Source organism: Kogia breviceps, chromosome 2, assembly GCF_026419965.1.
Source record: "Kogia breviceps isolate mKogBre1 chromosome 2, mKogBre1 haplotype 1, whole genome shotgun sequence".
Taxonomy (NCBI): domain Eukaryota; kingdom Metazoa; phylum Chordata; class Mammalia; order Artiodactyla; family Physeteridae; genus Kogia; species Kogia breviceps.
Genome location: NC_081311.1, coordinates 12,060,236 through 12,073,045, shown reverse-complemented (window position 1 = coordinate 12,073,045; position 12,810 = coordinate 12,060,236). Strand labels below are relative to the sequence as shown.

General features: G+C 42.0%; 1 protein-coding gene across 1 annotated transcript in view; it reads right to left on the bottom strand.

Moving 5' to 3' along the window:
* EIF3A (eukaryotic translation initiation factor 3 subunit A) overlaps positions 1–7,803 on the bottom strand; it is a 33,476-nt gene extending 25,673 nt beyond the window's left edge. The window contains exons 1-4 of the mRNA XM_059052457.2: positions 7,516–7,803; positions 1,541–1,731; positions 1,250–1,386; positions 692–855 (exon numbers count right to left, since the gene is read on the bottom strand). Coding sequence (XP_058908440.1) covers positions 692–855; positions 1,250–1,386; positions 1,541–1,731; positions 7,516–7,564 — 541 coding nt within the window. The 5' untranslated portion in view covers positions 7,565–7,803. The remainder of the gene's footprint in view (positions 1–691; positions 856–1,249; positions 1,387–1,540; positions 1,732–7,515) is intronic.
* Positions 7,804–12,810: the final 5,007 nt, after the last annotated feature.

The following is a 12,810-nucleotide window of genomic DNA, read 5'->3' as shown; positions in this document are numbered from 1 at the left end:
GGTGGCGCAGTGGTTGAGAGTCCGCCTGCCGATCCAGGGGACGTGGGTTCCTGCCGCGATCCGGGAAGATCCCACATGCCACAGAGCGGCTGGGCCCGTGAGCCGTGGCGGCTGAGCCTGCGTGCTGGAGCCTGTGCTCCACAACGGGAGAGGCCACAGCAGTGAGAGGCCCGCGTACCACAAAAAAAAAAAGTGCATGCAGTATTAACTACTAGATACTTTTTATGATGATCCTAAGTCATCAGGAAGGTTTAGTTCTATATTCAGTAACACTGCTTAAGGAAAAATATATAGTTTTTCATAGAATCATGTAAGTCTTCTGAACCTTAAAAAGACTTTAGAAACCCAGTACATGGTTAAGTAGCTTGCCAAAGAATCTGTTGTAGAGTCAAAAGTAGAAATCAAGTTTGCCAGAAAGCAATCAAAAAGTCGTTTATCTTTTCAGTCACTTGGAAAATTCCAAAATGACTTTAAAAGGTGTTTCAGACATCAGTGGAATATAGAGAATTACCTTGACTAATGAAACAAATTTCTTATAATCATTTATATAATATTCAAATGAATGCTAATCATCTACAACAATAAAAACTGTGTAAAATAAGTACTACAGAGAAAAGGAGGTTAATTTTAACAGTTAATCTTTTTGCAAAACCTATCATTAAGTCAACTTTCAAATCAGTTCTTGTTTTACCTTGTTGGGCAATATCATGGTAGAGACGCTCTACTCTAGAATTGTTTCGAAGAAGGTCCAAACACTGTCTGTATGATTCCCACAGGAATTTAACCCATGGAGTTAAAAGTAATCTGTCAGTACGATCCTGAGTGTCTTCACCACTTACAGCACTTAGGAGAACACTACAAAAATATTTTAAAACATTGAAAACAATTTTAGACATGGTTTCCTACTTTGCCATATGATTATAAAACCAAAACCAAAACTGATTAATGAATAGTTTAAATTCTTACTACAACTCTGGACACACTGTAAAGCTATCACTTAGTGTCAAAGTATTTGAATTCCCAATCTGTATTACAGCCATTTAAATTAGTATACACCCTCCTATCTGATGGTTGTAATTTTCCACCTTTATGAACTTTGAATAGTACATGACTTCTTGAGGTTACCATACATTTAAAATTTCAAAGATAAGCATTCTTTCTAGCAAACATCTACTTCAAATGGGTATGATGGAGACACATGTAAAGAAAAATAATGAGAAAAATTTACTTAGCAATTTAACCCACACACCTCTCAGGAGTTTGAATATTATCCAGATCTTCTATGTCTAAGACCATCTGCTGGGATTCTTCTTTAGCAGCTTCAGTTTTCTCCTCTGCCAATTTCAAGTATGCCCTAACAACATCCTCTAGAGATTTGATGTTCACCTAGACAAAAATAAATAAATAAATCTTTCCCCACAAACCATAAAATATTTTAAAAGCAAACTTTATGATATAAAACATAATAACTTTCAGAGGCAAACTCCTCTGAAAATTACTAAAAGCAATTAGTAAAACATAAAAACCCAGCTGTTCATACCTGTTGACAAATGTTCTTATACTGATATAAGCCTTCTTTAGCCAAGTGGCTCTTTCGAAGATCCACACAAAGTTCCAAGTATTTCAACATAATTGGCTCATGTATCTTTTGCCATGTTCTATGTTTCTTACTTTTCATAACATCGTAAAGAACGTCCAAAGCAGGCTGCTTTTTGCCAACTTCAAGAAATTCTGGAAAAGTAATTCAGGAGAATTAAAATCAGTTATGTATACTCTATATAAATGCCTAAATCTTGCTTTTTAATTTGGCTGTTTTAATTTCTGAACCTATTACCATCTCTTTTGAGGTCAAATTTATTTTTGACTTCTAAAGCTATGCCAAAATTATCCAAGGTAAAACAATGAAAAATTAATACTATCTCAAATATGACCTACAGGTAAAACTAGATTTCACTCAATTCCTCTGTACCAATTATATCTTTCTAAGTTATTTTAAAGTTCCAGAAATTCAAGTCATGAGGGAAAACAATCTCCCCCTTGTACATGGCAGAAAAATCAAGTGTAACTTCGGTCACAATGATCTGGCTGATGAAATTTTTGTTAGTTTATTATGTTAAGACTTGAGGCAGAAAAAACAAATTAGATTGACCTTTTTCCTTTACAATCTATTGACTGTGTGGGTCTATTTCTGGGCTCTACAGTGATCATTCTCTACTGATCTGTCTAGTCTTTTGCCAATACCTCACTGTCTTGATTACTGTAGTCATATAGAAAAGTCTTCAAATCAAGTAGGGTGAGTACTCCAACTTTGTTCTTCAGTACTGTGTTGGCTATACACACTTTTGCCTTTCCACATAAACTTCAGAATTAGCTTGTAGATACCTACAAAACAGCTCATTGGGGACTTCCCTCGTGGCCCAGTGGTTAAGAATCCGCCTTCCAATGCAAGGGACGTGGGTTCGATCCCTGGTCCAGGAACTAAGATCCCACATGCCACGGGGCAACTACACCAGAGTGCTGCAACTACTAAGCCCGCACACTCTGGAGCTCATGCACCACAATGAGAGAGAAGTCCACGTGCCGCAAGGAAAGATCCCACATGCCGCAACTAAGACCCAGCCAAATAAATGTTTAAAAAAAAAAAAAGAAAGCTCACTGGGATCTTATTGAATCTATATAACAAGTTTGGAAAAACTGACAACAGTATTTACACTTCCAATCCATGAGCACAGAATATCGCTACTTAAAACATATTGAGACAAATCCCAGCTGAGAGAGAAAATACCTGACCAATAGTGCTCAAAACCATCAAGGCCATCAACAAATCTAAGAAACTGTCACAACCAAGAGGAGCCTAAGGAGACAACTAAATGTAATGTGGTATCCTAGATGGGATCCTGGAATACAAAAGGGACATTAGGAAAAGCTGAGGAAATATGAACAAAGTATGGACTTTCCTTAATAACAATGTTAACAGCATTGATTCATTAATTGTGAAAAATATACCACACAGATGTAAGATATTCATTAATAGGAGAATCTGTGTGTGGTGTATATGGGAACCCTCTGTACTATATAATTCTGTAACTCTCAAATTTCTAAAATTAAAAGTTTATTTTTTAATTGGGGAAAAAATTTAGAACGTAGAGCAAAGAAATGTATACTCTTTTAAAATTCACCACCTAAACCTGAAGGCATTTACGTGGCAATATTTCAAAATCAGTTCCAATCTTAGGTATGTTGCTCATTTTGAAACTCAATCAGAAGCAAAGTCTCCTCTATCATATTATTTCTGACCAAGGTTAAAATTTATATTTTTTCTCATCTTATTTTCTTTTGTACACTTAATAGACTAGGGGGTGGTAGTCTGGTTATGTTCAACTTAAAACTCAGCAACTGGCAAATTTCACACACAAAAAATCTCTCCACTGAACATTTGAAAAATAATTTGGCAGAACTAAACACTAGTTTACACTATAAAAAAACTTAAAACATCTGTTTTTAAAAATCATTGTTTACTTTCCGCCTACGGAAAAAAAGATCCTTGACAAAAAATTCGTAAGTGTTAAACTAACAATGTATAACATTATCTAACTAGGCAAACATAGGTAAAAATGTCTCTTATTTGGAGGATTTACTAGATCTACAGATTTAGTGAGTAACTCTTCTTCCAATTATCACATCTTTCAGGAATGCTGTTTCTAAACATCCCTTCCTCCAGGAAAACTACAAACAACATTCCAACTCTAGTATATTAAAAAGCTTGCACAGGATAAATCACGAAACATACTGAACCTAGTATCTTTAACAATATCCTACACCATCCCATATTATATCAAATCATATTCCTCACAGGCAAACGAATATAAACCCCTCTTCAATACTTCAACAGTCTCAATATCAAACCTGCCAATATGACAGAAAGGCCATTTTCAATTGAGTCAATTTTATTACCTCCCCCCAAATAAATCCTACAAAATTAAACAAAGATGTAATACAACTAGATACCTTGTTGAAATAAGCCTTTTCTACTTTAAGGGGAGGATCTACCCATCTTCTTCCTGGAGCATGCACAGATTATTTTAAAATCCAACAGTACTTTAAATGCTTTTCAAAACTGACATAAACAGTTTCTATCAGCCAAAAATTGGGGAGTAAATGTTTTTAAATTTATCCTTTACATTAAGAATATCACAGCAGCACACCAAAATGACCTATTATAACCTATTATATCCAATTCCCAAACTTATGTTGAGGATTTAAATCCCATACTGCCATATATAAACACCATCAATTCAATACAGAAGAGGCACGAAAAGAGTCACCAGCATGATGTGGTGACAAAATATTAAACTGTCAAAAAATAATTCACTTTCCCAATATCTTATTTTTAAATTCGTGTGGTATCTTAATGTCATTTTAAAAAAACAGAAAGTCTTGTTCAGTGATACAACTAAAAGTACTTTTTATTTCCTCAACAGCCAATCAAAATTTAGGATTCCAAATTCAATACTTTCAAACTCTGAAACAATAGTTCCATAAAAGCCAAAGCAAATGCATTAAAAAATAATTTTTTATAGGACCATCACCACCACCAAGAAAAAAGGGAAAACATGGATACCAGGCAAGGATGTTTTTAAAAGAAAACACTGAAATGGGAAGAAGTTTCTCATGATAATCCATGATGGTGAGTTCCTGTTTTTATCCTAACTGATACCTGAGGATATAGTTTAGATGATCCTCTGAATCATCTAATTAGGGGGAAAAAAAGTTTTTGAGGCTGGAAAAAACTATCACACACTAAAACCTCTACTGCAAAATTTACAAAAATTTACAGAAATGTTCATTTCCAGATTGATATTTTTGAAATAAAAATTAAAATATGGAATTACCAACTATTACTAGGAGGGTGGGCATTCTGAGTTTACCTTAAAGACACAGTGAATGAAACTATGTGTCTCCCTATAAAGAAAAACTTTAGGTCAACCCTTTAATGTTACTAGTTTATTTGTGCACCGGACCAAGAAGATAAGCTACAATGTTACACAATTTGTGGATTTATTAACAACTTCATTTTTAAGTCATTGGTTGTAGAGTATAAGTTAAACAGCTGTTACAGGGTCAGAAGCAACTGATTTGGCACTACTTAACAATATAAACTGGGAAAGGGCTTTTTCCAAATGATTCTGGGAACGCATTTCTTGCCTGTAATTGCTGGGCCAAGTTCTCAATTTCCTGGATGATTGTTTTCCAAAAATATTGCTCTGATAAACTATTCTACACTTAAATTTATTCATGTTTTATTAGGATAAAATAATGGATGAGGTCCAAATGTGATTGAGATTACCAATGTTATAGATAAATGAGATTATTTCCATTAAAATAAAATGTGCTTTGATCATCCTATTTAAAGTTTTGTAAGCAGTGCCATTTGCCATCCACATTCTGCTCTCTGACACTAAGATGGGATCTCTCGTTCACAAGTTCAAAGGTACAGAAACTACTACTTGAAAGGTCAGGCATCTCTACCATACAAGCACTCATCCTACAGCTTAAAGGGGCCTTTTTGAAAAACTACACTAACAAAATTCAAGTTCCCACCTCCATCTCGGTGTCCCTTTCTCATCTTGACTACTTCAATTTCTGACATTTACCCCATATTGCCCTCCATGAATCAAATCTATTTCAACTTAGAAATTGTGAGAAAAGATTTAAGGTTTGTTACACATCATATATCCCTTCTAATTTAAAAAAATTACTGACATATTAAGTTCATAAAAAGATTCAGAAGGGAGGAGCAAAGAAAACAAGGCCTAACATGTCTAATGTGTAATACTTAGGCCATTGAGATTACAGTGCTTCAGCCAATTAACATGGGGAAAAAATGTCTGTTGGTCAAGCATTCAAAGGACTGTAAAACACATCTGCCAAAGCAATTACAGCAGTAATTTCACCCAAGTCATTTGGTATACTACAATATAATTCTCTAAGTTTCAAAACATCAAAAAAAATTGTGTTCCCTAACTTTGCTAGCTCATTTTGTAGGGTTAAATTTCCATCTCAATCTATCTTCTTTCCTATAAATTAATCAACATCTGTAAACTTCTTGCCTGTTCTATTAGATTGAGAATCAGAATGGGTGTTGATTAGATCAAAGTTGTAGTTTCAATTGTTTTTAAAACAATTACTCTATTCCACAGAATATGGCACTATCCTATTTCACAGACTGTTACTTCTCCCCGAAATTCTTACTTCTAGTTAAAATAACAAACATGTGACAAACAGACCTCTGGCCCTGACAGATTATCAGTAGTATCAATTGTATGTACTGACTGAAATTGACCTTCTCCTAAGAGGATTTTCAAACAAACAAAATAACCTTCACAAGCATAAAAGCTTAACAGACACGGCATATCCACCTACAACATGGATAAGATCCAAAACTTGTTTGGATGGAAGAAGGGTGAAACTAAGAGCAATGGACGCCCTTAACACTTACAAACCCTAAATAAGAAAGTGTTTAAAGACCAGAGGCACGTATAATACATTTGCACCCCCAAAATGCCAACGTAATAAATGCCTCTTGAATAGACCGGGACAAGCACAAGTTTTCCCAGAAGCGCCATAAGTTTTCCTATAAGTAAACATATGTTAATAAAAATCGCAAGTAGCGCCATGGTGAAAAAATCGACTGATCTGGAAGTTAAGAGACCTTGGTTTTAGGCTCCTAGCTCAACAACTAACTCCCAGAGTGACCTTGGGCAAACCAGACTCCCTAGGCCTCACTTTCGTTATCTTTGAGAGAAAACTTGAAGTCCCTCTTACAGTTTTAACTCTGTTCCAACTTCCTGTGATTCGGAGTAGGCTTCTGAACTGCCAATAATCAATGCCAGAAAAAATAGGAAACGGGTTAAATGGGTCAGAGTCCCCGAAGCGGAGATAGTGGTCAGAGGGGAGGGTAAATGGACCCTGACCTCACAAAGCGCGAGGCTGTATTCGGGAGGGCCGAGCTGTCTGCGGGAGGGCCGGAGGTGGGACTGCCCGGCTCCCGGCCCGGCGGGAGGTGGAGCCGAGGTTCTCGCGTGCATTGTCCCCGGGAGGGAGCCATGTTTCCTCCTCCCCGGCACTCCCAGATGGCGGCCGGGGGCGCGGGGCCGAAGCTGAAAGCCCCGTGGTCTGGAGGACCAAGCGGAGGCGGGTGGAAGGAAGAAGCTCGGGCCCGGGTAGGCCTGTCTCGGGAGCCGCGGCCCCGAGACTCACCCGGCGGCGGCGGCGGCGGCGGGAGGGACGGCCCCCCGAGCGACGGTTCCCTGCTCCGCGCCTCCAACCCCCCAGTCGGTTGGAGCCGAGAAGGGACACCATGCCCAACCACGGCCTGAGTCGGCGGCGGGCAGGCCGCATCGGCCTCCTGTGCAGCCGCAGCTGGGCGGCGGAGCAGCGAGAAGCTGGCCCGGGCGCCTCGACTTCCGAGGCCTCGGGCCGCACCAGTCCGGCGCGCCCTGATCCCCTACTCACCGTTGGCGCGTTTGAGGGCATTTTCCGGCCTCTGGAAATAGGCCGGCATCTTGGCGGCAGGCTCAGTTCACCCGGCGTCAGCGAACTCCTTAGGGGCCCGAGCCGGGACAGGAGACGAAGGGGAAGCAGCGCGAGGCTCCACACGCCTCGCCAGCAGTAGCCCGCGCCCAGCCAGCCAGAGACGGAAAGGAAAGAGCCACGTGACCCCCGCCCGGCGGCGCCGCTGCCGCCGCCTAGGCCCCGGATGTAGGGGCGGGCCTTCGCCCGCGCACCGCCCCTCCTCGCGCGCAGGCGCGTTGGCCGCACGCCGGCCGGCTGACGTGGCGCTGACCGAAGTCTTCCTAGCTCTCGGGCTGCACCTGGGGACTCCGTGGGGAAATGTTAGAGAGCCGGTTCTCCGGCACCTCACTCTTCGAGCGACAATCTAGGTGGGAAAGGTGAGATTTGGGTCCGAGCTTCTGTCTGGCGAGAAGGCACAGATTCTTCTTTTAACATGACTTGTGCGGAGTCATACAAAGTTACTCTCAGGTACCATCCGCCTAGAGAATGTCCTGGCTTGACTGAGTTAAAATGCCGAATTTATTCATTTAACGCAGATGCTTTGAGCAGGTATCATTAGGGCCAGCGATGCTCACCACTGGAGATAGTAGTGACCTGTCACAGCCCGGACTAGTATGGGGAGGAGGGTTGTAGTAAGTAACTTAAACAAATAAGCAAGCTTATTTCATATCTAGGTAAAATTTTAAAATTGGGGACACAGAGATTGCCTGGGCCCTCAGAGATAGATGAGTACACAATGAGGGTCAAGACAGGATCTTTTCTGGGCCTGGAGAAAAGCATAATTACTTGCTGTTGATTAATGCTCAATAGAAAACAAGCAACCTAAGTATTCTAAAAGCCACTCAGGAGGTGGCAAAAGGAAGTAATCGTGATAAAGGTTTTTTCTCTAATCAAGCTACTTTTGTACTATATGTGACTGGATAATTTCTCTAATACAGTGTTTTGGAGGGCTTTTCTGACTTGAGTGGAATAAATATGATTCTCAAAAAAAACAGTTAAGGGCACAACTGAAGTACTACATTATACATATTTGCAACATAATGTCTTACAGTTTTAAAACAAGTATCACGTTTTACAGTTTACTGAAGTGCTTTCACATTCATTGTTTTGTTTACAAGAATGCTGTAATGAAGGTATTTATACTGACGAACATAATAAATTTCAGGGGTAAACCAGGGTTCACATTTATGCGTTCATTCAACAAACTACATCATATTATCAACAAACCATTACTATGTGCCAGGCTGAGGAGGTAAGCACCCGATAGGTAGGTACACAGCAGTTGAACAGGACAGATTTGGTTCCTGCCTTCTCAGACTTTGCAGTCTAGAGAGGGGAAGATTTGAACACTCATTGGAAGCTCCGTGGAGGGAATTCCTTGGCAGTACAGTGGTTAGGACTCCATGCTTTCACCACCCAGGGCCTGGGTTCAATCCCCGGTCAGGGAACTAAGATTCCACAAGGCTGAAAAAAAAAAAAAAAAGAAACCACGTGGAAACAGAGACACCACTCCAATCCAGGCCCCCATCATCTCTCTAGGCCCATCTCTCAGCACACTCAGTGTCTTTTCAGTGCCCGAAACAGCCCTCTCCTACCTCCAACCCAGCGCATGCCATCACTTCACTTGGAAATTCACCACTACCCATTCCTTGCTCTGGCAACAATCACCTATACATGTCACTTCTGCCAGGATTCTTCCCTGGCCCCCAGATAAGTTTAGGTGCCAAGGCATTGAGCGCCAGTAACATCCTGTCTTAACACTGACCATACTTCAGTGTAATTACTGGCAAGGCATCAGGCAGACAAGATGCTCTCAAAAAATGCTGGAGAGAGAAATGAATAAATCCTTACATAAATATTTATATAATACATTTTCCTACCGTACACATGGGGAGGTGACAAGTTTAAAGGCCAATGTGTGTCACGCTTCATTCATAGAGCATCTCCCCATCTACACAGAACGCTCGATATCCCTAAGCCTCAGCATGCAAATAGTAAAGAAGAAACAAGAATGTTCTTCACCCAAAGTTCCTAATGGCACTGATTCTGAACCTCCAGTTGTGCCAAAGTTCACTCATGATTTTCTGAGGTCAGTGCTCAAAGATACCATGCTTTCCTGCACATATATATCCCTCCACCCGCCCCCAACCGTTACCTAACTCCTGCTAGTACTTGAAGCTTCAGCCCAAAGGCTTCCTCTGCAAAGCCTTTCCTGCCAGCGGGGGCCCTACCCAACTTCCCCTTTGCCTGTGCTCTTTGTTCAGGCCACCGTTAACTCCACCACCGTTAACTCCATCACTGGGGCCAGCCCTGAGCTCTCTGCTGCCCCTGCAACCTTGTCAAGGGGTGGCTGTGTTCCTCCATCAAACCACTGGTGCCTAGAGGTGACCAGTGACCGACTAGCTCTTCCCACTAGCTACTTCCAGAGCGCGCTCGCTCTTTCTCTCTCCCTTAAATTCTGATTTTTGACATTCATGCCATCAGTCTAGGCCACATGTGATTCCTCCACACTGCAGTCCTCTACAGGCATCTTCAGAACCCAGGTCACATTCCCTCATTCCTTGGCTCTTAGTTCTGGCTCCCTGTCACTCTCTCCAGCAGCACCATCATAATGATTCATGGGCTCTATACCCATGTATCAGTAAATGATCCTGGCCACCTGACCTTCACTGTGTGTCCTCTACCTGAGCTCAGCCACTCACACATGGTGATACCCTAGAGTCTAGACCAAGAGTCAGAACACTTTTTCTATAAAGAGCCAGGTAGTCATTATTTTAGGCTTTGCAGGCCAGGAAGCAATGTCTTCAATTATTGGAGCAACCGTTCTTGCTAAAAGGATAATAGTCTTTTTTTAAATATATTTTAAAATGTGAGAAAGCATTCTTAGCACAAGGCTATATAAAAACAGGCAGCAGGCCACATTTAACCCACAGGCCACAGTTTGCTGACCCTTAACCCAGACCTTGTCACACTAACTGTCTCAGTTCCCAAATCTTGATTTCAAGCATCATATTTTCTGGCCACCACCGCCTATGGTTAATGCTATCAGATCCCAACTTGAACAACCCTGCTGCCTGACTGGGACCTGCAATCCATTCATCAATTGTACTTCCTTTTCACTGCTCTCATCCCTCTTGTCCTCTGTTTCCTCCAGACGCAACTTGGACTCCATCATTTAGTTATTTTCTTGCTCAGTTCTCCCTTTATTCTACCCCAAGCCCTGGCCAACCCAACCCTCCACCCACTCCTTACCTATAGCCTAACGTGACTGGAGAAGAATGCACAGCCATGTCGACAAGTCTCACTTTAAGTTCACGACCACAAGCCTCAACAATCACTGTGTTGCTGTGCAGCCATCCTACTCCACTTCTCTGGGCCACACTCCCACTCTCCCAGATGACTAGTTCATACTTTTTTCTCTCTCTAATTCTCCAGTACGTCCTTTCTCTACTCTCAGCCAATGGCCAAAACAGTGGAAAAATTAGAGAACTTTGGCACTCTGCCATTTACCACCCATCTTCATCTGTGCTCAGACCCTCTGCCTTCCCTCCTGTTACTCTCCATCCACTATCCCATCTAGAGCCAGCCCCTACCTACCAATACGTTGGATTCCATCTCCTCTCACACACAGATATGATCACTGCATTCTCCCTGAAACACTGTCTTCATTTGGCTTCTAGGGTCACCCTTTCCTGATTTTCTTCCTACCTCTCTGTCTGCTCCTTATCTCTGACCTCTAAGGTTGAAAAGTCCCGGGGCTCAGCTCCTGGACCTCTTCCCTCCTCTAACTACCTTCATCTCTCGGTGCTAGCTCGTGCTTCTAGGTACTTTCACAGTATGCATCTTTGCCATAGGCACCTTTGCCTCAAGCATTTTGGCTCCAAATATTTTTTGCCGCATAACTAATTGGCCTTAGGCAATTTTGCCCTAAATGATAAAATAACGAAAAGTAAAAGAGGGACCTCATCTGTCAGCTCGATAAAGACATCCATAATATCACTAACCTCGGCCTTCCCTGGTGGCGCAGTGGTTGGGAGTCCACCTGCCGATGCAGGGGACACGCGTTCGTGCCCCAGTCCGGGAGGATCCCGCGTGCCACAGAGCGGCTGTGCCCGTGAGCCATGGCCGCTGAGCCTGCGCGTCTGGAGCCTGTGCTCTGCGACGGGAGACGCTACAGCAGTGAGAGGCCCACGTACCGCAAAAAAAAAAAAAAAAAAATCACTAACCGGAAGAAATGCTAATACATTTCAACCGGTTGAAACCAAAGTGTCAAACCAAGCACTGTCAACCAGTTATTATATCCTTCATAACAAAATTGTCTTACAGCCAAGTAGTTATGCAGTGGAAATGCTTGCTTATGGCAGAGGTACCCGACACGCTAGCTCATAGCTTTAGGAATCACATCTGTGCTTATAAGTTACAAAATTGTATCCTCAGCACTTGATCTCTCCCCTGAAAGCCCGTCTCACATCCATTCAATGTTTGACACACAGCATACACCCAGCCTGTCCCAAACCAGACTCCGGGTCTCTTCTGGCTCTAACCTGTGCCTCCTGCTATCGTCCCCCAGTGAACCATTACAACCCCTTTCTTCTGGTTGCTTAAGCCACAAAAGTGTTGGAGACATCCTCGACTTTTTCTGTCATATCCCCACATCCAGTCAACCCGTCAACAAGTCCCACATGTGCTACCTCCACAGCTATCACTCTGATCCAAGTCACCATCATTTCTCCTCTGGAGTGTATAATAACCTGCCAGCTTGTCTTTCTCTTTTCACCTGACTCCCTTCTCTTTTTTCTCCACTTAGCAAGGAGGGGGATCCTTTTAACACAAAAAGGAGGTGATCATGTCAGTCCCCTAATGAAGACCCTCTTGTGGGCCCCAGATCACCCTGTGAAAGTCAGTCCTTATAATGGCCTACAAGGCCCTACACAATCCCTTCCTTTCCCTTGTGCCTCCCATGCCACGCCAGTGTCACCTTTTCAGTGCTGTCTTCCCTCACCTCTTTAAAGTAATAATAACCTCCCTTCTTCCCTTACGGTACTTCCTAGCACGCTTCTCTTCTTTATTTTCCTCCATAGCATTTATTTCTTTATCATCATTTGATCCCTGATATATTTTATGAGTTTCTTTCTTTATTGTCTACTCCTCTAGAATATAAGCTTGATGAGGGCAGGGATTTGTCTGTTTTGTTCAAATGCTCTGTATCTGCAGCACCAGCAAGAGCGCCCTGCA